Genomic DNA, 23,544 nt, shown 5'->3' with positions numbered 1-23,544 from the left:
TCCAAATGATGGAAGTTTTTAATGCCCTGTCCCCAGTGATGGAAGGTTTAATGTCCCTGTCCCCAGTGATGGGAGGTTTAATGCCCTGTCCCCAGTGATGGGAGGTTTAATGCCCTGTCCCCAGTGAGGGGAGGTTTAATGTCCCTGTCCCCCGTGATGGAAGGTTTAATGCCCTGTACCAAATGATGGAAGGTTTAATGCCCTGTCCCCAGTGAGGGGAGGTTCAATGCCCTGTCCCCAGTGATGGGATGCCCTGTCCCCAGTGATGGGAGGTTTAATGCCCTGTCCCCAGTGATGGGAGGTTTAATGTCCCTGTCCCCAGTGATGGGAGGTTTAATGCCCTGTACCAAATGATGGAAGATTTAATGCCCTGTCCCCAGTGAGGGGAGGTTTAATGTCCCTGTCCCCAGTGATGGGAGGTTTAATGCCCTGTCCCTAGTGATGGGAGGTTTAATGCCCCTGTCCCTAGTGATGGGAGGTTTAATGCCCCTGTCCCGAGTGATGGAAGGTTTAATGTCCCTGTCCCCAGTGATGGGAGGTTTAATGCCCTGTACCAAATGATGGGAGGTTTAATGCCCTGTTCCCCAGTGAGAGGAGGTTCAATTCCCTGTCCCCAGTGATGGGAGGTTTAATGCCCTGTCCCCAGTGAGGGGAGGTTTAATGTCCCTGTCCCCAGTGATGGGAGGTTTAGTGCCCTGTACCAAATGATGGGAGGTTTAATGCCCTGTTCCCCAGTGAGAGGAGGTTCAATGCCCTGTCCCCAGTGATGGGAGGTCTTATGCCCCTGTCCCGAGTGATGGAAGGTTTAATGCCCTGTTCCCCAGTGAGAGGAGGTTTAATGCCCTGTTCCCCAGTGAGAGGAGGTTCAATGCCCTGTCCCTAGTGATGGGAGGATTAATGTCCCTGTCCCGAGTGATGGGAGGTTTAATGTCCCTGTCCCCAGTGATGGGAGGTTTAATGCCCTGTCCCCAGTGAGAGGAGGTTCAATGCCCTGTCCCCAGTGATGGGAGGTCTGATGCCCCTCCCCATGATGTGAGGTTTAATGCTTCTGTCACTGTTTTTAGCAATACTCCAGCCATATCACGGCCAGCCACATCTTTGGGACACCAAAGTGGCCATTGCAAATTGCCCTTATCTGGAGAATCAATACCAGGGCCTAGATTTTCGAAACTATCTTAGTTAAGATAAATCATAACAACTTACGTTCAAAGATAAGATATCTTAAGGCAAAGATAAGATAGATTTTCGAAACTACCGTAAACCTGTCGCGATTAAGAACATTTTTTACGTGAAATCCTTGATGCGTTCTTCGTGTTTTAGAAATTGAAAATTTGAATCACTCAATTTTACAAAATGAAATGTCAATGTTTGAACGTAAAGCAGACTAATAGTTTGGCAAAAATCAATGGAAATTGTATGCCGCCATCTTGGATGAAGATAAAATAAACTTACGACAGGTATGGGGCTATCTTAGATTTACGACAATCTTAAGATATCTTAGGGCTACGATAGTTTCGAAAATATGCTACGATATCCTGCGATTTCCTTACGATACATTTACGATAATTTTAGGGCTACGATCGTTTCGAAAATCTAGGCCCAGGTCTTTTGTATGGCAAGCCAACACCTTTACATCAGACCCTCTGCATCATGTGAAACCTAGATACACAGTCATTAAAACATAATGAACATAACAAATCAAATATGGTTTTTAAAAATTTTATTTGTACAAAAATATGATTTTCATAAGACAAAATGTAGACAAAAAAAGTCAAACATGAGTTTTATGGATCATTGTCAAGATGTAAATGTAGCCAAAACAACACATCAAAGATGAAAATACACTGACATCACAGACAAGGAATATTGCTTTCTGTCAATACAGATTATACAAGCATACTTAAGTAGATAAAATGTAAAATAATTTTGTTCTAATAGACCAAAACCTGCTGCACTGATGTGATCTTTTACTTATTTATTGATACATGTCCATAATACAAATCACCACCTTTGACACTAATATATAATTTACACTCACTCGGGACTACTCGGACATACTTCCCTCCTGCAATGTCTGATCACTATTCCTCATCCTGACACAGGTCTGGTGAGAGCTCATTTTACTAAACATGGTATTTATTTTGAGAGATTCATCAAAGAGCTTGCACTGAAATAAACTGAGATTTCAATCTGTGAAAAAGAAAAGCTGTGAATGCCACTGAAGGAAATAAGCCCCAACACTTTGTTTTCAATACCCAAAGACGTCAACTTTTACCTGAAGTTTTGAAAACACTTATTTGTCAATGAAAAGCTGTGAATGCCCTGAGAGAATTAAGCCAAAGTACTTTGTTTTCAATAGACACAGACGTGAACTTATAACTGAAGTTTTGAAAGCACTTATTTGTCAATGAAAAGCTGTGAATGCCCTAGGGAAATAAACTCAACTACTGTTTTCAATACCCAAAGATTTGATATTTTAACTGAAGTTTTGAAGACACTTATTTAGCAATGAACCAGACTTCATTGTGTCTGTCTAAGAACTTAAAGGGACTATCATAGCCACCAATGTAGTAGTAGTCGGTGATGTAGGAGTAGGTGGTATTCTTGAGGAAGCCACTGAGTTTCTCTGCCTCTTTCAACCATGGGGTGAAGCTCTCCATGTGGTAGCCCCCAAAAGACCTGGAAAAAACAACAACATTCCAATTGGCAAGTCATGGCTCATAAAAGTGCCACATATTTGGCCAGTTGGCTGTAGGATTCGTCCTCAGTGTCCCTTCCACCAAGCGATCTTAGAGCCAAGACAATCACAACTCCCATACCTTAACAGACCAAAGACAATCGTAGCACTGACATGAAACAAAGTGCAGCTACCAGTGCTTGTAGACCCATGAAGATGTGGGTTAGAACAGGTCTTCAACCCATGCTTGTTGTAAGATGCGACTAACTGGGTTGGGTGGTCAGACTCACTGACATGGCATTGTATCCCAATTGTGTGGATCGATGCTCATGATATCAATCACTGGACTGTCTGGTCCAGACTTGATAATTTACAGACCACCTTCATATAGCTGGAAGATTATAAACAAACCAGTAACGTTATATGAAGCAACTACATGGATCTAGTGTGGATATCACCGACGCCTGTACAAAATGGTCGAGTCTTACCCAGGCAAACCAATGGCTGACAGCATGATGAATATCCCATGCCGTCAGACCTATTCTTATCTGGAATTCTCAGTGTTTCATTTGTGTGGTTAGGCACACATTGTTTCAGAGTGAGTGATTTATTTTTGCTTTGGTTTGTTGTTAAATGCTGCACTCATAACAATAGCTAGTGGTCAAGTTCAGATACTCCAGTGATAGACATGGCATTGATCCTAGTAATTGGGGCACAGTGACATGCAGCCAACAAAGTAAGCAATCCTGACACCCAATCCACTTAGTCACCTCTTACAACAAGCATAGGTTGCTGGAGACCTGGATTTTTACCTGGAATCCCACTGGTGGTTTAGACTCATAGATAGAACTCAGTTCCTCAGACTTCAGAGTGTAAGTGAGTAATTTGTATATTTATATACTTATCACAATTCATTAGTCTATAACACTCTAGAAAGAGAATATGTTGTCGGGGATAACCATGTGATCAGCACAAGTAGGTCAACCAGCATGTAAGCGTGGGTGAACCAAATTTTGGGAGGTGACCAAGGTGATGTGAGGTATGTACAGGTGAATTAATTTTAGAAGCTGGGAACCTTTATTTCAGACATGTTTTCACTTAGGATCAAAAGAAGTGAGCGAGGGTGATCGAGTTGGGTTTAATGCCGCTTTTAACAGTATTCCAGTTATATCACGGCGTGTCAGCTTAATGTGGGAGGAAAGCCCCAAGTGATGCAGGTCTCAGGCGTTTACCACTTCGGTGAAACCCACGAGCACGGGTATGGTGCTGACAAACCTAGAAACATAATCAGGGCGAATGGGGATTCGAACCCACAATTATAGGTTTCTGGCTTGCCCAAGGGGACGCAACTCTGTACAGTGAATCGCGGCGTCTTAGACGACTGGGCCACCCGTGTCCCCGGATCGAGAGAAGAAAAAGAAAGAGAAATGCATAGTGTGAGAATAGAGTATGTCTAAAAACCATGCCATGTCAGCTTGATGTGGCAGGAAAGCCTCAAGTGATGCAAGATGTTTATGACTTGGGTGGAACCAATGAGCATGGGTATGGCACCGACAAATCTGGAAACAACTGCAGCAAACCCACGGGATTCAAACCCACGTTCAAAGGTTTCTGGCGTGCCCAAAAAGATGCACAATCTCATTAAAATTAGATCTTAGTTCTCGCTACCGCTGAACAAAAATCTGAGGACATCCCATTAGGGGTCACGTCAGAACGACCTTTGATCCGACCAATCAGAGCGTCGCTTACCAGATCATGAAAGTGACAGTTGGAATGTGATATCTCATCATGCAGCATCGAAAACTTTAAAACGGGGTATTCCAAACGATAGTTACGGGTTTAACGACTGAATCTATACAATCTAAACGTTATATTAGCCATTCGAGAATGTTCTTTTGTTCAGGTTTCAAATTTTTAAGCGAGAATTTGTCAAAATGTTTCGAAGTGTAGTCGCCAATTTGAAATTAGTGCCGTAAAGCACGAGAAAGCTGCTTTCTGATTGGCTAATGTCGACTTCTTGTCAGTAATTCCATTGGTCGGTCAGAGTTCGCGAAAGGTCGGTCTGACGTGACCCATAATAGGATGTCCTCAGATCTTTGTTTAAAAGCAGCAACAACTAAGATCCGATTTTAATGAGATTGAAAAGATGCAACTCTGCATAGTGAACTGCAGGAAGGTCAACCATATTGAAACTTAGTAACTTACCTCACATAAGCTCTGAGGGAAGGCAGCTTCTGCAGAAAGACTTTAGAATCGGTGGGCATGGGTGGGTTCTCCACTGCCACAAAGAAGGACATGGTGAAGTTGGACTCACAGGCTGGCCCTGCCCCCGGGATGATCTTTGTGATGACCGGGGCCGTCATGGCAATCTTCTTACCTGGAGAAGAATCAAGAAAATGTATATCACACACATATATACATGTGATGGTTTTTTAGGTCACATAATGCTCAGTTGGAGTTTGCTTGTTGTATGATGCAACACTCGGCCATATTCCAGCTATACGATGGTGGTCTGTAAATAATAACATGTCACCTGTGTCACCATGGGATAGTTACGTCACCTGTATCTACTGTGTGATTGTGACGTCACCTGTGTCTGCTGTGTGATTGTGACGTCACCTGTGTCAACTGTGAGATTGTTACATCACCTGTGTCTACCGTGTGATTGTTACCTCACCTGTGTCTACTGTGTGATTGTGACGTCACCTGTATCTCCTGTGTGATTGTAACATCACCTGTGTCAACCGTGAGATTGTTACCTCACCTGTGTCTACAGCGTGTTTGTTACCATGTCTACTGTGTGATTGTTACCATGTCTACCATGTGATTGTAACATCACCTAGGATATGAGGTCGTCACTCACCAGCAGCGTTCTTGCCAGAGATGTAGTTGAAGAGTCTCATGAAGTTGGTCCTGGATGCTTCCGCATAGTCTACACCAGCTGAGTTGGTGCTCACCCACTGGGATTGAGAGTATTCTCGAGTCTCGTATTCCTGGGCAAGATGTGGTATAAAAGTAAATAATGCAGCTATAACTTAACTGTACAGCCATTTCTTTAAAAGATGTTCTGCTGGCTTTTCAAAATAAACATTTGACATGAATTCGAAGATTCCAGAGGAATGGTACTCACATTTTTAACACTTTCAAGAACTTCAAATTTTGGACAGGAAAGGCCATTGCAGAACTTAGGTGGCCATTCAGACCTATCTCTGAAACATAACACTATATTGAACTGGACTGGACAAGAAGATAATGATGTTGACTACTTCTTGCCCCTACACCTGAAAACTAGCCGTCAAATATCAATACAAACAACATTGAAATTAGCCATGAATTTCTAGATACAGTCAGTAGATAAACGAAAGCACATTCATAAACAATGGATTACAGATTCATTATAGTCCTATGCTGAGAATGGGCTTTATATTTTTTATAATTATCTAAATGAAAACAGCAGAGGAGAAATGGTTCCATAAAAAGAAAACAAATATTTTAAAGAAATTTTTGCACAGACTAAGTGTTAGTCTAATTCATTAACAAAAACGGCAAATATAGCCATGAGTTCACTTGAATTCACCACAATGAACGTTTAATGTTTTCAGTAAAGTTAGTATAGGTCTTCAGCAAGAGGCAACTATGCTTGTTGTAAGAGGCGACTGATGGGATTTGGTGGTCAGGCTCGCTGACTTGGTTGAGGCATGTCATCGTATCCCATTGTGTAGATCGATGCTCATGATGTCAATCACTGGATTGTCTGGTCCAGACTTGATTATTTACAGATCGCTGTCATATAGCTTGGATATGGCTGAGTGCGACATTAAACAACAAACAAACAACAAACAAACAACTCACTTGGCCTTGATGTACTTCGGGACAAATCTGAGATATGGTGATGCACTCTGAGACAGAGTTGCCAAGAGACACACACTCAGTACTGCCAGTAGCTCCATTTGCCTAGGAAATCTGAAACAAATTGTTGAAGTAATAAATAAACAGGCTTTTACTGGGTGCAAAACATTGAGAATGGATGCACAAACAAAATACAGAACAAACCTGCACTGAGTGAGTGTGAGTGAGTTGGGTATAACGCTGCTTTTAACAGTATTCCAGTTATATTGCGGCGTGTCAGCTTAATGTGGGAGGAAAGCCCTAAATGATGCAGGTCTCAGACCTTTACCACTTCGGTGAAACCCACGAGCACGGGTATGGTGCTGACAAACCTAGAAACATAATGGGGGCGAACCAGGAATTCGAACCCACAATCATAGGTTTCTGGCGTGCCCAAGGGACGCAACTCTGCACAGCGAATTGTGGCGCCTTAGACGACTGGGCCACCCGTGCCCCCTAACCTGCACTGAGAGTACCTGAGTACATTTATACAAAACTACACTTTTCATAGGGATATTTATATCTTTCCATGGTACACAAACCTGCATGCAAAATGTTGAACGTATATTTAAATAGAATGAAATATCAACAGTTATGTAGTTTATATGTTTCAGTTAATCTTTGAAATGACTGAAATTTTCACTAATCACGTTTTCTGGGGCGCCGTGATATACATAGCAAGCCAAGTAACGTCACGCATCCCCAAATGGGCCCCACCTTCAATTGTCGATAGATTTACCCGTGCAACACTGCTTTGACGGTTTCGACAAATTTGTCATTCTGTTCGCATGTGAAATGTTTACATGCCTGTACATAAGGGTGTAAACAATCCATAAAATCATAAACTTACAATAACAGCGTTGTTTCTGTCCTTCCTTCGTTATACAACCACCTACGGCTCTCCGACTCCGGGGTATGTTTATATGTGCGTACGGGACGAGTTCACGTTTCACAGGACGGGTGACACACCTCCTAGAACTTCAATGTTTGGATGATTATTTGATCACACCTCTTGATCAGTGATGTATTCATTACATCTCCACAAAATGATTAACGATATATATAATTTGCACTATTCATCTTACTCTATGTTCTAATTTATAAAGTATTGATCACCTTGTCGCCCCTTCTACAGTAATAAACCCTTCCGGGGAGACCGATCACGTGGTTAAATAAATTCTTTTATGAAACTGCATGTCATGTGACGCTTTCATAAGTTAGGTAACTGATATTGTACGTGATTTCGACTAACACGAACAGGGAGTTGCAGATAGACTCCCTACTAAAAGATCTATCGAACCTGAAACATAAAACATTTAGTCCACCCAAAAGTCAACCCCTAAAATCACAAACACGTTATGTGAACCATCATTATTATCTTTTTTTAACAACCATGTCAACATGTTTTTTCTGTCATAAGTCTAGATTTTAACTATTGTTTTATATAGTCTAAACTGTATTATTAATATAAAATAAACTGTATTATTAATATATAAAAAACACTGTATTATTAATATATAAATTACCTTAGTCACGATATGGCTCAAGTACTGCCGATGTGACTATAACTTTTAACTCACTCACTCACTCAAGTCAACATGTTGTAGGCAATGTGCATACAAAATGTCATCAGATGAAGGCACCCCTAGAAACCCAACACTCCACCCCCAACCACCCACCCCACACACACTCTGGATCCGCCACTGGTAATTATTACATCTTCATAGAGAATGTACGGTTCGACAACCTTTACTCTTCCGATATTAGAAAATACTTACAGAGAATTAAGAATAAAGTTTAAATGTTTTACCTTGAAATCAGAGAGGAGAGCGCTGTGAGTTCCTTGTGTGTTTATCCATTGGTTAACATACTGGCACACTTAACATGCCGAACTTTCTCAGCTGGGAATTTATCGAAAAAGATAAATTGTCCCAGAATATCCTTGTCGCATTGATGTTTGAGTCTGTTAAAAAATAAAATTGTTTGGCGCAAAAAAATACACTGTTGCAAGATAATTAGACTCGTGGTTTGCTTTTTAAAATATCTGTTTTTGCAGGTGTCGCTAAAAAATCATATATTTTTTTATATTGATTTCTGATTTTATTGAGATTGAACGCGCCTGAAGCTTCACGCAACCCATATAGGGCCTCGTGGTGGCACGTTTGGCCTCACGTTTCTGTGTGCTATGCCTCGCTGCACAGGAAGACGGCTGAAGAATATATGCTTTTTTCATCACGTTCAGGTGGGTGACCGTCGAATACTGCACGTATACCAAGTGTCGTAGTTTACAAGGGTCTCTTGTGTTTATTTTGATATTGACCACTGAGCTGCCCGAGGTGATAATAACGAATTGCAGTTTACATAACAACATTAGTGCACGTGCACTGACCCGCGACTGCCTTGTTTGTTGTGGTACTACTACAGAACTGAAACTGTTTTATACAGCAAGAATCAGCTTTAAGTGATATTCTGTTCAAGAAATATATATTCCGTTAGCACTAGGCATATCGGATTTCGTGGGTATGAGTAAAATAATTAAATGTGCAACATTTGTTCAAGTTGTTATATTCATAGACCGTAGACAGACGGGCAGCTGTTGTCAGAATGTGTATGTATTCGTATAAATTATAATCATTAATCGTCGTTTTAACTTATGACAGACGATATGTCCTCTGCTTATGATATATTGGTGGTTATTCATCAGTGAAATATGATATATTGGAAATATTCATCAGCGGAGGTTCATACAGGCGAACAAATATATGTATATGCGTGACTAGTCGTGTATCGGAATGTTGGGATATGGTAAACTTCATGTATAAACATCTGTTGTATGCCTGTTTATTACATACCGAGAAGTCTTTGCGCTGCCATACTGTTTAACAAGTGACGGAAACTACTGGAATCTTGTTCATTGGAGTGAAATCAAATCGGATGCATACACGACAAGTTTAAAATTGTATAACGAATATTTCATCACTGTGAATACATTCGTGTCACGTGACCCATGTAGGTCAGTTTTATAAGCCATATAAATGTGTCGAGCTGGATCTCTGGCAACAGATCTGATTAGCCTTCGAGCTGGGAACATCATAGACAAATAGTTGATACCTGTTTGTATTATTTAGTGTGATAGCGTTATTACCAGATCTAACTGACTTCAGGTAAGTGTAGTTGACATGAAAACACAGAATTCATACATTTTATATTATGTATTATTGTATTATATAATATATGTATAATTTGTCACTTTATATTAATATTATATCAATTCTCTCAGAAGAGAAAAAAGGCTATGTTTCAGAATGGATTCCTGTGATTGATATTTCAATTTGTTTGTTATCATTTTAACGACAATTAATTTATCATTTTAACTATTGATGGATTGTGATTTTAGTCAGCCGGTTGACATTGCCGGTATGATCCCATGTCTATTTGATCAATCTCCTGCAAGGGCAGATCAAGGTGGAGGTCGACAACCCACCACACTTTTGGAAATCACATAGTTAATATGCTGGTATGACATGTCTGTGGATGAAATCACTCTCCACTCGCCAGGCAGATTATCGTATCAGTGGCAGAAGCACTATCCAGTAGCGGCCATGGCTCTGGAAGTAGCTGTTTTGCATTTATTATCCTTTGATTATACATTCATTGCAAAATGCTGTAGATTTGTCAATTAATTTCAGAAACATGAGTGGTATATTCACTGCATTTAAGTCGGCCTTCACATCAAAAGGGTTAAAAACTCCAAAGTACAGTGTTAACGAGGCAGCCAAACATGAGGTGAGACCTATGTGATGTATGATATATGCACCACATGATATATAATATTTATATACACCACCAAGCAACAATGCATGCAGTAATCATGCTTTCTAGGAGGCAGTCGGGTAGCCGAGTGGTTAAAGCGTTCGCTCAGCACGCCGAAGACCCAGGTTTGATTCCCAACATGGGTACAATGTGTGAAGCCCAATTCTGGTATCCAACGCAGTAATATCGCTGGAATATTGCTAAAAGCGGCATAAAACCATACTCACTCACTCATCCTTTCTGGAATTGTCATTTATCTATGAAATTACAGAAATAGTTATTTTTGTTATTACTTGTCACAGAAGATTTATTTGGAATACATCTGGATGTTAAGAACAAATAAAAAAAAAAAGAATTGCTTACTCCGAGTTTTTGTGTGATGATTCAGACAGTCTCTCTGTGATGTCAATTGTGTATGGTGACAGGTTATTAATCATAATGAGTCATCATGCAGTTGCTGGTGTCATGATATATTCATCTTGCAATATATCTGCATACAAGTTATTGTGACCGACAAACTGTAATGGCCCACATCTAGATGTACATTATGGCACTTATGTGGCATTATAGCTAAAATGGATAGAATTATCATTAAACTGCCCGCATGTTATCAGAAATCAGCAGGCCACTGTAACTTAATAATGCCATTGTATTGCTTGACAACGGGCTATTATCACCGATATTGTTGTTTCTTTTTATTTGATAACAAATTCCATCCTTTTAGGCTATAATAAGTGTAATGCTATTTTTCAGGGCGTTATCATTTGCAGAAGCCCTCGGTCTTTTCAACTGCCCTCCTTCGTCAGGCCGTTAATGGAAGACCTCAGGCTTCTGCAAATGATAATGCCCTGAAAAATAGCGTTACCCTTATAATATTACCAGAATATCTTCTTTTTAATGTAAAACATGATAGCATTCCGAGACCTGTAAATGACTGTCTGGACCAGACAATCCAGTGATTGATATTGTGAACATCCAGGTGGGGTATGATGGCTTGCCAGGGCCCCCCCCCCACCCGATACATGTAAGCTCTTATAACCAGCATAGGGTGCTAGGGACCTTTTCTAACCCGGGAATCCCCATTATGTTGGGGAAGTACTTTATAATGGATTACCCCCCTTTACCACTAACCAAGTTTCAAATTGTTTTAATGAATAAAATTTTGGCATAAATAAAACACATTTTGCACCAAGGAAACAAGACTTTACAGTTTTGTGTTTTATTCAGCTTTTTTAAATGTTTTGTCAGTGGATGAACCCTAAATGAAAGCTAGTTATATAAAAAAGTAAATGCATTTTACTGTAAAAACTCCTGGAACAAGTACTTCATAAATGATGTTTTGTTTGTTTGTTGTTAAACGAGGCACTCAGCAATACTCCAACTATATGCCAGCGGTCTGTAAACAATAGAGTCTGGACCAGACAATCTAGTGATTGACATCATAAGCATCGATCCATGCAATTTTGATATGATGACATGCATCAACCAACTCAGCTAGCCTGACCAGCTGATCCCGTTAGTCGCCTCTTAAATGATTTCGAAGTACTTTATCTTGTACATGTATATACAATTTATGGATAACAATTTTTTTATCCATAAATTGTGTCTACTTTGTCATCCGTCTATTTCTGAGAAATGCCTATCAAACATTGCTTGATTTAAAAAAAAATCATTCTCAGCGTTTAAAATAAGTGAAATAAATCTACTCTTGTGTGTGGTGTTTAGGGGTTCGAGGAGCGTCACTACGAGGCCTGCAAGTGGGTGAGCACCAAGGTCATGGCCATGACATACAAAGATGGCGTAAGTGCAGGTTTCTGGAGACTCTTCAAGTACATCAGCGGAGAGAATGAAGCAAGTAAGTGAACATGATGAATATGGTTATTCAAAGTGTCAGGGCGGTAATGATATACAGGACTGTGAATTGATACATATCTCTATAGTAAGGGGGGCGGTCGGGTAGCCTAGTGGTTAAAGCTTTCGCTCGTCACGCTGAAGACCCGGGTTCGATTCCCGACATGGGTACAATGTGTGAAGCCCATTTCTGGTGTCCCCCGCTGTGATATTGCTGGAATATTGCTAAAAGCGGCGTAAAACCATACTCACTCACTCTATAGTAAGGTCACAGTACTTTCCTTCATCAAAAAGAATGAAAAGAAACCAAGATCATATACCTATCAATCATAGGAGGCATTTTGCATGTGCGATAGAGCCAACATTGGGACGGCCACATCACAGAGGGTGTAATAATCAGACACGTATTACATCCCCTGCCGTGCTGATATAGATGGTCAATACATTTTATATGGATGCTTGTTATCAGCTCGAGTGTGGGGTGGTCGGATAGCCTAGTGGTTAAAGCGTTTATTTGTCATGCTGAAGACCTGGGTTGGATTCCCGACATGGGTACATTGTGTGAAGCCCATTTCTGGTGTCTCCTGCCGCGATATAGCTGGAATATTGCTAAACGCAGCGTAAAACCTCACTCACTCACTCACTCACTCACAGACACACACACAGAGACACACACACAGAAACAGACACACACACACGGAGACAGACACACACACACGGAGACAGACAGACAGACACACACACACACACACACACACACACACACACACACACACACACACACAGACACACACACACAAAAGAGCTACATACCAGTACGCCATATTTTTTACACAATCAGTCACGCATGCATGTACCCATACACAGACACATAGACATGCACAAAGGCATACTCACAAACATGCATACGATTACAATCATAATCACATACACAATATGCATATGTGTATCCTTCCACGACATACATTCCCATCACATCCCTCCCTCTCTCCCTACACTCATCCTATATTTTCAATCAACAGAATTGTGATAGTGAAACATATTTAAGCAGGCTTGTAATTTATTTGTTGACATTTTGCCAATTTTATCAAAACTGTTTACATTATTTTGCACATGACTAGTGTACACATACAAACAAATATGTCACATAACGCAAACATGGTGATTTGTAAAATCAGCACAATTCCATCCTGTCTAAACAAGACAATTAGTTCAAGTCACATAGTTTCCTATTTAATGACATTTGTCTGTTTTATTTCCAGAACAGAAGGTGGAGATGACGGCGCCAGTGGCCACCCAGGTAGTGCCGGGGGCGGGTCCCAACTGTGAGAGCACCTTCACCGTCTCCTTCTACATCCCCCTTGAACACCAGGCTGACCCCCCAAAACCCACAAACCCAGATGTCTTCATCAGCGACTGGCCGGAGATTAACCTGGCGGTCAAGTAAGTGTGTTTCACAGTTGTGTCCCCTCTGTTCTGTACAGGGGCAATGGGCAGTGGGCAGTCTGGTGGTTAAAGTGTTCGCTTGTCATGCCGACATTGGGTACAATGTGTGAGGCCATTTCTTGTGTCCCGCACCATAGTATTGCTGGAATATTGCTAAAAAGTGTAAAACAATACTCACTCAATCAATATGTACTCATTCTGCAACACTATTCAACTACTGGCCAACAATAAGTGAGAAGATATATAGTCACATTGAGATATTTCAGCCATGTCGTGACTAAATCAAGTTATACAGTAATAATACAACATCTAGATTATAAAACCTGTCAACAAAGGACAGTAAAACAACTAGATTATCACAGATATATTTTTTTAAACTAGTATGGAAATATGAAAAGATGTGCTGATACATAACAATACATTATAAAAACAAGCTAGAAATCACCAGCAATCAAAGTTAGGCCACCATACTAGGGTTGGTAGGTTGGTTGGTATGTTGTTTTACGCCGCACTCAGCAATATTCCAGCTATATGACGGCGGTCTGTAAATAATCGAGTCTGGACCAGACAATCTTGTGATTAATATCATGAGCATCGATCCAGGCAATTGGGATTGATGACATGCATCAACCAAGTCAGCGAGCCTGACCACCCGATCCCGTTAGTCGCCTTTTACGACAAGCATAGTCATCTTTTACAGCAAGCATGGGTTGTTGAAGACCTATTCTACCCCGGAATCTTCACGGGTCCCACCATACTAGGGACCGAGGGAACTTGAGCTACCTGCATGGTTCCTAGCCAGCAGTGAAGCAGCCAAAGCCATTTTGTTTGAACCTTGTCTATAAGGCTGCCTGACAAAATGAAAGTTTGTCTGGCTCATTTTGCTAAAAAGTGAAGAGAGAGATGGGACTTTAAAAAAATAAATAGTGAAAAAGAAAGAGATGAGCGAGTGAGTGAGTGAGTATGATTTTATGCCGCTTTTAGCAGTATTCCAGCAATATAATGGCCGGGGACTCCAGAAATGGGTTTCACACATTGTACCCATCTTTGGAATCCAACCCAGGTCTTCGGCAGGACGAGCGAACGCTTTAACCACTAGGCTTCCTGACCGCCCCAGAAAGAGATAACGGAGGAAAACATTAAATATACAGTAAACTACGTTTATAACGAACATGCTTATAACAAACTGACAGATATAACGAACATATTTTTTGGTCCTGGCAATTTGCTGTGTATATGCTGTATATATGCATATAACGAACTGCGGTTATAACGAACTAAAAATAGTGGTCCCTTTGAGTTCGTTATAACCGTAGTTTACTGTATTGTTTCCCAACCAAGAATACCAACAAACACACATTACACTGGGCACAGTTGTCAAGCATGGGTGATAATGTCTGCTTCATATGACGTGGGAAATTTGAAATATATTTTCATTTGCAATAAAACAGACTGATGCACACGATTTAAAGTGATACATTTTCTTTTGTTTCAGCCTCATCCAATGTTTGTGATGTGTTCTTGTTACAACAATTTTTTTATTCCCCATAAATTAATTTACATGATTTCATTTAATTGAAAAATAAACTATAAATGATTTCAGGATGACTTGCTTGGTTGTAAGCTGAATACAATCAATCCTAAAATTGAAGATGCAATAATAAAAAGAAATTACTGAATAGGAACAACCAAATGTTTAAACCTCTTTCAAACACAGTTGAGGCAGGATTAATAATGTTATGTTTTCAAGGTGTTTTTTGTTGGATCTTGGATTCAGATTTCTTGCATTAGTAAATCTTGTATGTCGTTGAAATAGTTTTCACTGTCACATTATTCGTGTGAGGAATACGCTATACAATAAGTGTATTCCTTGACGGAGAAATCATGAGAGTCTGTTGAGTCCTTAAGTAGAATCAAGTCTCAAGTCTCGAAGAATTTCTCAGATCATGTTATGGTTGATATATGATGTCTATCATTTTGCATAGTGATCTTTATTTGAGTTAAAATGCACGTTCAGAATGGCCAGTGAATTCCTGGCTCAGAATCAACAGCGAGAACAATAGCATGACATCAGTATAATTGTTTAAACATAGTGATACAGGATGTGCTTTTTGGACTTTAGCTTTAATTTCTCTAATAGCTAACTTATAGTTCCCAAAATAAAGCTCTGTATAAGGTTGAATAAAATAGTTCAATTAAGGAACCTTTGATGACTAAGAAAGCTCTTAATTTCAGATTAGAATAGAATGGGGTGATTGTTTTATTGAATATGTTCTCTGGGGTGTGTTTTATTGAATATGTTCTCTGGGGTGTGTTTATTGAATATGTTCTCTGGGGTATGTTTTATTGAATATGTGCCTGGGGGTGGGTTATAAAAACTTATATTGAATATGTTCTCTGGGGTATGTTTTATTGAATATGTGCCCGGGGGAGGGTCTCATTGAATATGTTCTCTGGTGTGTGTTTTATTGAATATGTGCCTGGGGGTGGGTTATAAAAACTTATATTGAATATGTTCTCTGGGGTATGTTTTATTGAATATGTGCCCGGGGGAGGGTCTCATTGAATATGTTCTCTGGGGTATGTTTTATTGAATATGTGCCTGGGGGTGGGTTACAAAAACTTATATTGAATATGTTCTCTGGGGTATGTTTTATTGAATATGTGCCCGGGGGAGGGTCTCATTGAATATGTTCTCTGGGGTATGTTTTATTGAATATGTGCTCTGGTGTGTGTTTTAATGAGTATGTGCTCTGGTGTGTGTTTTATTGAATATGTGCCCTGGGGTGGGTTTATTGAATGTGTGCCCCGGGGTATGTTTTATTGAATATGTGCTCTGGGGTGTGTTTTTATTGAATATATGCTCCAGGGTGTGTTTTATTGAATATGTGCTCTGGTGTGTGCTTTACTGAATATGTGCCCTGGTGTGTGTTTTATTGAATATGTGCTCTGGGGTGTGTTTTATTGAATATATGCCCCAGGGTGTGTTTTATTGAATATGTGCTCTGGGGTGTGTTTTATAGAATATGTGCTCTTGTGTGTGTTTTATTGAATATGTGCTCTGGTGTGTGTTTTATTGGATATGTGCCCTGGGGTGTGTTTTATTGAATATATGCCCCAGGGTGTGTTTTATTGAATATGTGCTCTGGGGTGTGTTTTATTGAATATATGCCCCAGGGTGTGTGTTTTATTGGATATGTGCCCTTGGGTGTGTTTTATAGAATATGTGCTCTGGGGTGTGTTTTATTGAATATATGCCCCAGGGTGTGTGTTTTATTGGATATGTGCCCTGGGGTGTGTTTTATTGAATATGTGCTCTGGGGTGTGTTTTATTGAATATGTGCCCTGTGGTGTGTTTTATTGAATATGTGCCCTGGGGTGTGTTTTATTGAATATGTGACCTGTGGTGTGTTTTATTGAATATGTGACCTGTGGTGTGTTTTATTGAATATGTGCCCATGGGTTTGTAATATAGATCATTACATATGGTGTCATTATTTTCAGATCTTTCAGTGGTTTTGCTAAAGAGAGTGACTGGATAAGCAAAGGGAGAGAACTGGCTGAAGACGTTGAGAAGACCGATTTGAAGAACAAGTTTGTGAAAGAATATTACTTCACAGCTGGTTACGATAGCCCATTCAAACTGTTTGGACGCCATAATGAGGTGTGGTTCAAGCTGGATGACTGAACATCGGCCTGATGGAGGCGAACTGTCCTCATACTGCCACTACTATTAGCATTAGTTAGAGTGGGGGGACTCTAACAGCATGAGAGGGAGAGATTGAGGTGTGTAAAGCATTCAGGTGGGAGGGAGGGAGACATATTGGTGTGTGTGTGTGTGTGTGTGTGTGTGTGTGTGTGTGTGTGTGTGTGTGTGTGAGAAACATATATGAGTGAGAGTGCTTGAGGCATGAAAGAAACATTTATTTGGATATGCTAGCGAGTAGAGTCATTGAGTGAGTGAGTGAGTGAGTGTGTGAGTTCAACTTTTGTGGCATACTAAATCCATATAGTGTCCAAGAGAGACATTGAGAAGTGAGAGAGACGTCTCTTTAGTGAGATATTCATGACACTGCCTCAGCTCCATGGTCTATCTATATCATGTGGTCGAAGACACCTGGCACATCATGTCAAACCTACCATACCATGTTCCCTTGGTAACTTGGGAAGTGTGCAACCATCTTTTTATGAAATACTGGCTCCACCGCTGCTGATAATCAAAGAGGAAGTTGTACCTTTCACCTGCTGATAACGTTAGTCTGTTTAGCGTCCCCAGAAGAACTGACTGTCTCAGAATGAGGACTTTGTACAAAGATATGCCTACACCAGTGTGTGAAATAAAAAAAGTACCAGACTGCCATCAGGACCCACAGACTTGAGAAGCTGTTCAGGCCCTCATTTAAAAAAACTGCAGCTTATTGCGACAAATACATAATCAACACATAATTTTGTCTGCAGGCCATAAGGACCCATACAAACTATGGGCTCGACATGAGATCTACCTGCTATGGGAATACAGGCAGGGGCATATATCACTGCCTCACACCTCTGGCTGTAGTAGGGTTGAACAGACTCGTGAAATGTTCCAATATGGTAACCCTCAGAGATAATACCAAAGAGAAACTAGGCCTCATCTGTTGATACTGCTGAGCATATGTATGTTATATATACTACTCAAAAGAAGTATAAGAACACCCAATTTTTTTATATGACTATAGTTAATCTGTCATGGCTGGTTGGTCTTGCAACACACAGCCTTCCAATTGTGGGTGTTCCTTAACTTGTTTTGAGTAGTATATTTGTATATACTGAAGCGCTCAGTTCCAAATTTAAAATAAGAGATTGCTGGTATCGACGCTGCAGCGAGACTTCCTCAAGTTTAGAAATACAATAAGTTTATCTCCTTATTATCAAATGTTTCTGCTATTCCTGATGGAATGTGTGTTTATTAGCATTATCTGATACTTGTGTAGATCTGTATTATCTATTGGTTGTGTTATACTCATAAAGATGGAGGACACCTCATTCCACGTGCAAGTTTGCTTACTTTAAGATGCAGTTGTATTTATTTTTTGTGTAACTGGTTTTCTTGTGGGTTCTCCTTTTTTGAGAAAATGGATGAAAAGTGAAGGATGATAAAATGATGAGTGAGTGAGTGAGTGAGTGAGAGAGTTGGAGTTTAACCCTATCAGGCTGGGGGACACCAAGAATGGGCTTCACACATTGCATGTGTTGAATCGAACCTGGGCATTAAGCGTGACAAGCAAACACTGTAACTAGTAGGCCACTATGGCCTATGTTGTAAGAATGACATGTACATGACAGTATGCTGTTGAAAGTGTTTCTTTGAATATGTGATGTGAGACTAGGCACTGTTATAATCAAAGACCATGTGAAAGTATTCCTTCTATCAGTATTTTTTTGTTTTTCTGCACATTGACCTAAAACAATTGAGAAGTGGAAATGTTGAAATGATATACTAATATCAGATTTAATAAAATATATTTGTTCAGTATGTGCTTTTGTTTGAAATCTCAGAAAACTCCTTTGTGCTATTATTTTTATTGAAATATTTTGTATACTTTGATACCTAGATAAACAAAAACACCATGAACAGAAACTCATTTGTTTGTTATCATGTTTTCTATTGGGTGTTAAGGATTACATAAGACAGTTCTTGATCAGGACAAATATTAGTCCTCAGTGTCTCTGGTTCTGTAGGAAATTTCATGAAAATCTATTTTGCCTAACTGTGTTATAACCAGATTTAATTACCTCACTTTGAACAGTATTCCAGTTATATCACTGTGTGACAGCTTAACGTGGGAAGAAAGCCTCAGACGTTTACCACGTGTTAGAACCCATGAGCTCAGGGTATGGTGCTGACAAACCTAGAAACATAACTGGGCAAACCGGGACTTGAACCCACAATCATGGGTTCCTGGTGTGCCCAAGGGATGCAACTCTGCAAGGGAATTGTTGTGCCTTAGAGGACTGGGCCACCCATGCCCCCACTTGTAACATTTTAAGGACAAGGCTTATACTAAATATTGCAGGTCTCACATTGGAGCATGAAACAGAATAGGTCCTTGATTCAAACATACTACTCCACATTTCACAGGGATACATTTTCTTTGGATGATAGGGGGCACGGGTGGCCCAGTCGTCTAGGGCACCGCGATTCGCTGTGCAGAGTTGTGTCCCTTGGAAACGCCAGAAACCTATGATAGTGGGTTCGAATCCCGGTTCGTCCCGATTATGTTTCTAGGTTTGTCAGCACCATACCCATGCTCGTGGGTTTCAAAGAAGTGGTAAACGACTGAGACCTGCATCACTTGGGGCTTTCCTCCCACATGAAGCTAACACGACGCTTTATAACTGGAATACTGTTAAAAGCAGCGTTAAACCCAACCCACTCACACACTCACTTTCGATGATACTCAAAACTGATTTCCAAAATGTTGCTGCCTCTGCTGTCTAGTCAGTGAGGACCAAGGTGGCGGGTGTGTGAAACATCTGTTTATTTATAACATATGGTGATGGGATAACTATCGCAATCCACTTCTGTGGGTGACACTAGTCTTTGGCCTTTGCGGCTGCCAATGCATCTAGTATGCATGCAGTAAACCTGAGAACTGATCTGTACTCTGGCGTTGTACAGTGACTGTGACAAATAGAGACAGGTGTTAAGATGGCTGATGACAGATATTCAAGGTGAAGATCCAGGTTAGAATAGGTCTTCGGCATCCCAAGCTTGCCATAGGAGGTGACTAATGGGATCAGGTGGTCAGGGTCTCTGACTTGGTTGATGCATGTCATCGTATCCGAATGTGTGGATCAATGCTCATGATATCAATCACTGGATTTACAGACCGCTGTCATATTTTGGAATATGGCTGAGTGCTGTGCTCCACACACACACCCTTCTTTTCTCATTAGTAAAGGGCATATGAGCTACTGGGATACTATAGCCTGTGTACCCACTAAATACTCCAGGGAACATGGCCCTTTAAGATCTGGTTGAATATCACCAGGTAAACATTTGTAAACGTATTGTGAGAATTCCACAGACAGCTGGAGAGGACCTCCTTGAGGGAAACCGAATCCCACGATGCTTACCTGGTTGATAGGGCTCATATCTTGTGCACTGTGGTTTACCCCATACTAGCGTGGACACTTGTACATGTCTGTAGCAGTCCAATGGGCTTGTCCTAAGAGGCGATTAACGGGACCGGGGGGGGTCAGGCTCGCTGACTTGATGCAGATGCAGGTCATCGATCCCAGTTGCATGGTTCGATGCTCGTGATATCAATCCCTGGATTGTCTGGTCCAGTCTCGATTATATACAGACCGCCATCATATGGCTGGAATATTGCTGAGTGCGGCGTTAAAAATCAACCAACCAATCAATATGGTGTTCTTCAGCCATCTTGCAATTGATACCTTGGCAACGTCTTTATCAGATGATGTCTTGCTGGAGATGAACAGTCGTTTCCCGTGTCTCCGATGTGAACGACCTACTGTTAGATAATGCTTCGGTGCTCTAACTGGACACAGGTGTCTTTCAGGATGACCCACAATTTTGTTAAATGCAGGAATGAAGTATTGTCTAGGTGCAAATGGTCCTTCGCCGAAGACTGATTCTTTGCGATAAACGGGAGCACGGGTGGCCCAGTCGTCTAAGGCGCTGCGATTCGCTGTGCAGAGTTGCGTCTCTTGGGCACGCCAGAAACCTATGATTGTGGGTTCGAATCCCGGTTCGCCCCGATTATGTTTCTAGGTTTGTCAGCATCATACCCGTGCTCGTGGGTTTCACCGAAGTGGTAAACGTCTGAGACCTGCATCACTTCGGGCTTTCCTCCCACATTAAGCTGACACGCCGTGATATAAATGGAATAGAGTTAAAAGCGGCGTTAAACCAAACTCACTCACTCACTCACTTTGCGATAAACTGATGTAGTGACCTAAGAGTTGTGCTCCAATCCTTCGCGTGAGTGGGTGGAGGAGAAGTAGATGGCGTGTAATTCTGACACACTAGCCGCAGTAGTCTTATAACAAATGGAAAGACAGTATTAGCGTTGCTTTCGTCAGAGGTTCCTACGGTGCTTCCATTAAAGCTGACAGTGCGATATATGAGTTCCACTTCGTGAATTTACAAGGGGTTTGACGTCGTCCAGGTCCAGTAGAAATTACTTTGTCAGTCAGTTGAGTACTGGATGAGAAAGCTGATCTGTACCCTTCAAACTTGTAGGTGAACATTGTGGGGGCTGCCGTAAAATATTCCAATGTTGGCTGACGTAGCAGATCGTGGCGCTCTAGTTGTTTGAGTGTTTCTTCTGTGAGTAGAGGTAGCAATATTGGAAACGACCTCCTGTTTGGCCAAGCCTAAGCTAGGGGTATTATGGAGCAGTCCGAATCCTCCACTTTTCTCAGGACTTTGTCTTGTAGTGTTAGTATAGTTTAACGTCGCTTTTAGCAATATTCCATCAATATCGTGGCCGGGGACACCAGAAATGGGCTCCACACATTGTACCCATGTGGGGAATCGAACCCGGGTCTTCGGCGTGACGAGCGACCGCTTTAACCACTAGACTATCCTAACGCCCCGGTCGCGTAGAAGCTGGGTGGTGGTGGAGGTAGTGGTGGTTCGAATCCCGGTTCACCCCGATTGTTTCTAGGTTTTTCAGCACCATACCCGTGCTCGTGGGTTTCACCGTAGAGACCTGCATCACATTAAGCTTACACGCCTTGATATAACTGGAATACTGTTAGAAGCGGCGTTAAACCCAACTCACTCACTCACGATGGCTAGGGCGTCCACTTGTAGAGCTTGTGGGTCTGGTCCTGGCCTAACATAGGCGGGAGAATCCCTCTCATCACTTCAACTCGAGCAGCCTTGGCTGAAGTGGTTGTACTAAAGTCTGTAGATCTAGGTCTCTCGTAGTATTCACCCAGGTTTGAATAGGGCGGAGCTAAAGTCTTCCTCAGTTGGGTGAGATCTTGTAGTGTTCCCAGACACCATACTCTATAAAGGATGTGAGAGTTGACATTATCTATGTGTGTACTCATGCACATATACACAGTGAGTGAGTGAGTGAGTATGTTTTTACGCCGCTTTTAGCAATATTCCAGCAATATCACGGCGGGGGACACCAGAAATTGGCTTCACACATTGTACCCATGTCGGGAATCGAACCCGGGTCTTCGACGTGAAGAGTGAACGCTTTAACCACTAGGCTACCCGACCGCCCCTACATATACACAGACACAGTGCACTTGTTTGCTATGCCTATTGTGTAGCGTACCTGGACTGAAACTCGAGGTGGCCAAAACGAATGTTTTCCAATAAACATGCCTGTTACCGACTCTAAAACATACATTGTTTCGTCAGGGAGATTATGCCCTTGTCATATTATTTAGCACTATATGACTAGACAGTAACTAGCTATGACCCTGACAATAAAACAACGCTTAGTAATCAATGGGTGTTTGTTGGCTGTTAGGGAAAGGTTTATGCCTATTAACTGTGCTTAATATGTGTTCGAAGCTTTTGCTATAAGAAATCTCTCCCTGTATTATGTTTTCAATGATCTTTGTACGTGAGCGGTTCTCCTCACGGAGCTAGATGAGCTCTGCCTCGACAAGCTGCCACACGCCAAATGTAAGATGTCAGCCTATTGCAGTTATAATGCTTCACTTATATAGTCAAGGTTAATGTACATGTAAAAGCCATCTTCCCGAGGAAAGAGACTTAACTGACTATAAAAGGCCAGTTTCAACCCTTGCCGAACTAGGCTGGTATTATGGAGTTATACTTTGGCTGGACTAACGGGTCTGTGAAATAGTCAAATGACAATCGCGCAAAGAAA

At 41.2% G+C, this 23,544-nt stretch overlaps 2 protein-coding genes across 5 annotated transcripts; one reads left to right on the top strand and one right to left on the bottom strand.

Moving 5' to 3' along the window:
* Positions 1 to 1,703: 1,703 nt before the first annotated feature.
* Positions 1,704 to 7,543, bottom strand: LOC124128058 (heme-binding protein 2-like). The gene is made up of 6 exons (XM_046491482.2): positions 7,416 to 7,543; positions 6,530 to 6,640; positions 5,808 to 5,886; positions 5,541 to 5,670; positions 4,883 to 5,054; positions 1,704 to 2,679 (listed from the first exon to the last, which is right to left on the bottom strand). The coding sequence occupies exons 2-6, from the start codon at positions 6,625 to 6,627 to the stop codon at positions 2,499 to 2,501; spliced, it is 660 nt and encodes a 219-aa protein (XP_046347438.2). The 5' UTR covers positions 6,628 to 6,640; positions 7,416 to 7,543; the 3' UTR covers positions 1,704 to 2,498.
* Positions 7,544 to 8,694: 1,151 nt separating this feature from the next.
* Positions 8,695 to 19,192, top strand: LOC124135031 (heme-binding protein 2-like). Of its 4 annotated transcripts, none has more exons than XM_046500202.2 (5): positions 8,695 to 8,807; positions 10,255 to 10,351; positions 12,104 to 12,233; positions 13,492 to 13,672; positions 17,180 to 19,192. In XM_046500202.2, exons 2-5 carry the CDS (start codon positions 10,259 to 10,261, stop codon positions 17,361 to 17,363), a joined length of 588 nt encoding a protein of 195 aa, XP_046356158.2. In that variant the 5' UTR covers positions 8,695 to 8,807; positions 10,255 to 10,258; the 3' UTR covers positions 17,364 to 19,192. The 4 variants fall into 4 exon arrangements, with proteins under 4 accessions (XP_046356158.2, XP_046347443.1, XP_046356143.2 ...); XM_046491487.2 differs by lacking the exon at positions 8,695 to 8,807 and adding an exon at positions 8,896 to 9,022; XM_046500187.2 differs by lacking the exon at positions 8,695 to 8,807 and adding an exon at positions 9,080 to 9,173.
* Positions 19,193 to 23,544: the final 4,352 nt, after the last annotated feature.

The sequence above is a fragment of the Haliotis rufescens genome, unplaced genomic scaffold (assembly GCF_023055435.1).
Source record: "Haliotis rufescens isolate VD_foot unplaced genomic scaffold, xgHalRufe1.0.p SCAF_16, whole genome shotgun sequence".
Taxonomy (NCBI): domain Eukaryota; kingdom Metazoa; phylum Mollusca; class Gastropoda; order Lepetellida; family Haliotidae; genus Haliotis; species Haliotis rufescens.
This window is presented reverse-complemented; position numbering and strand designations above follow the sequence as displayed.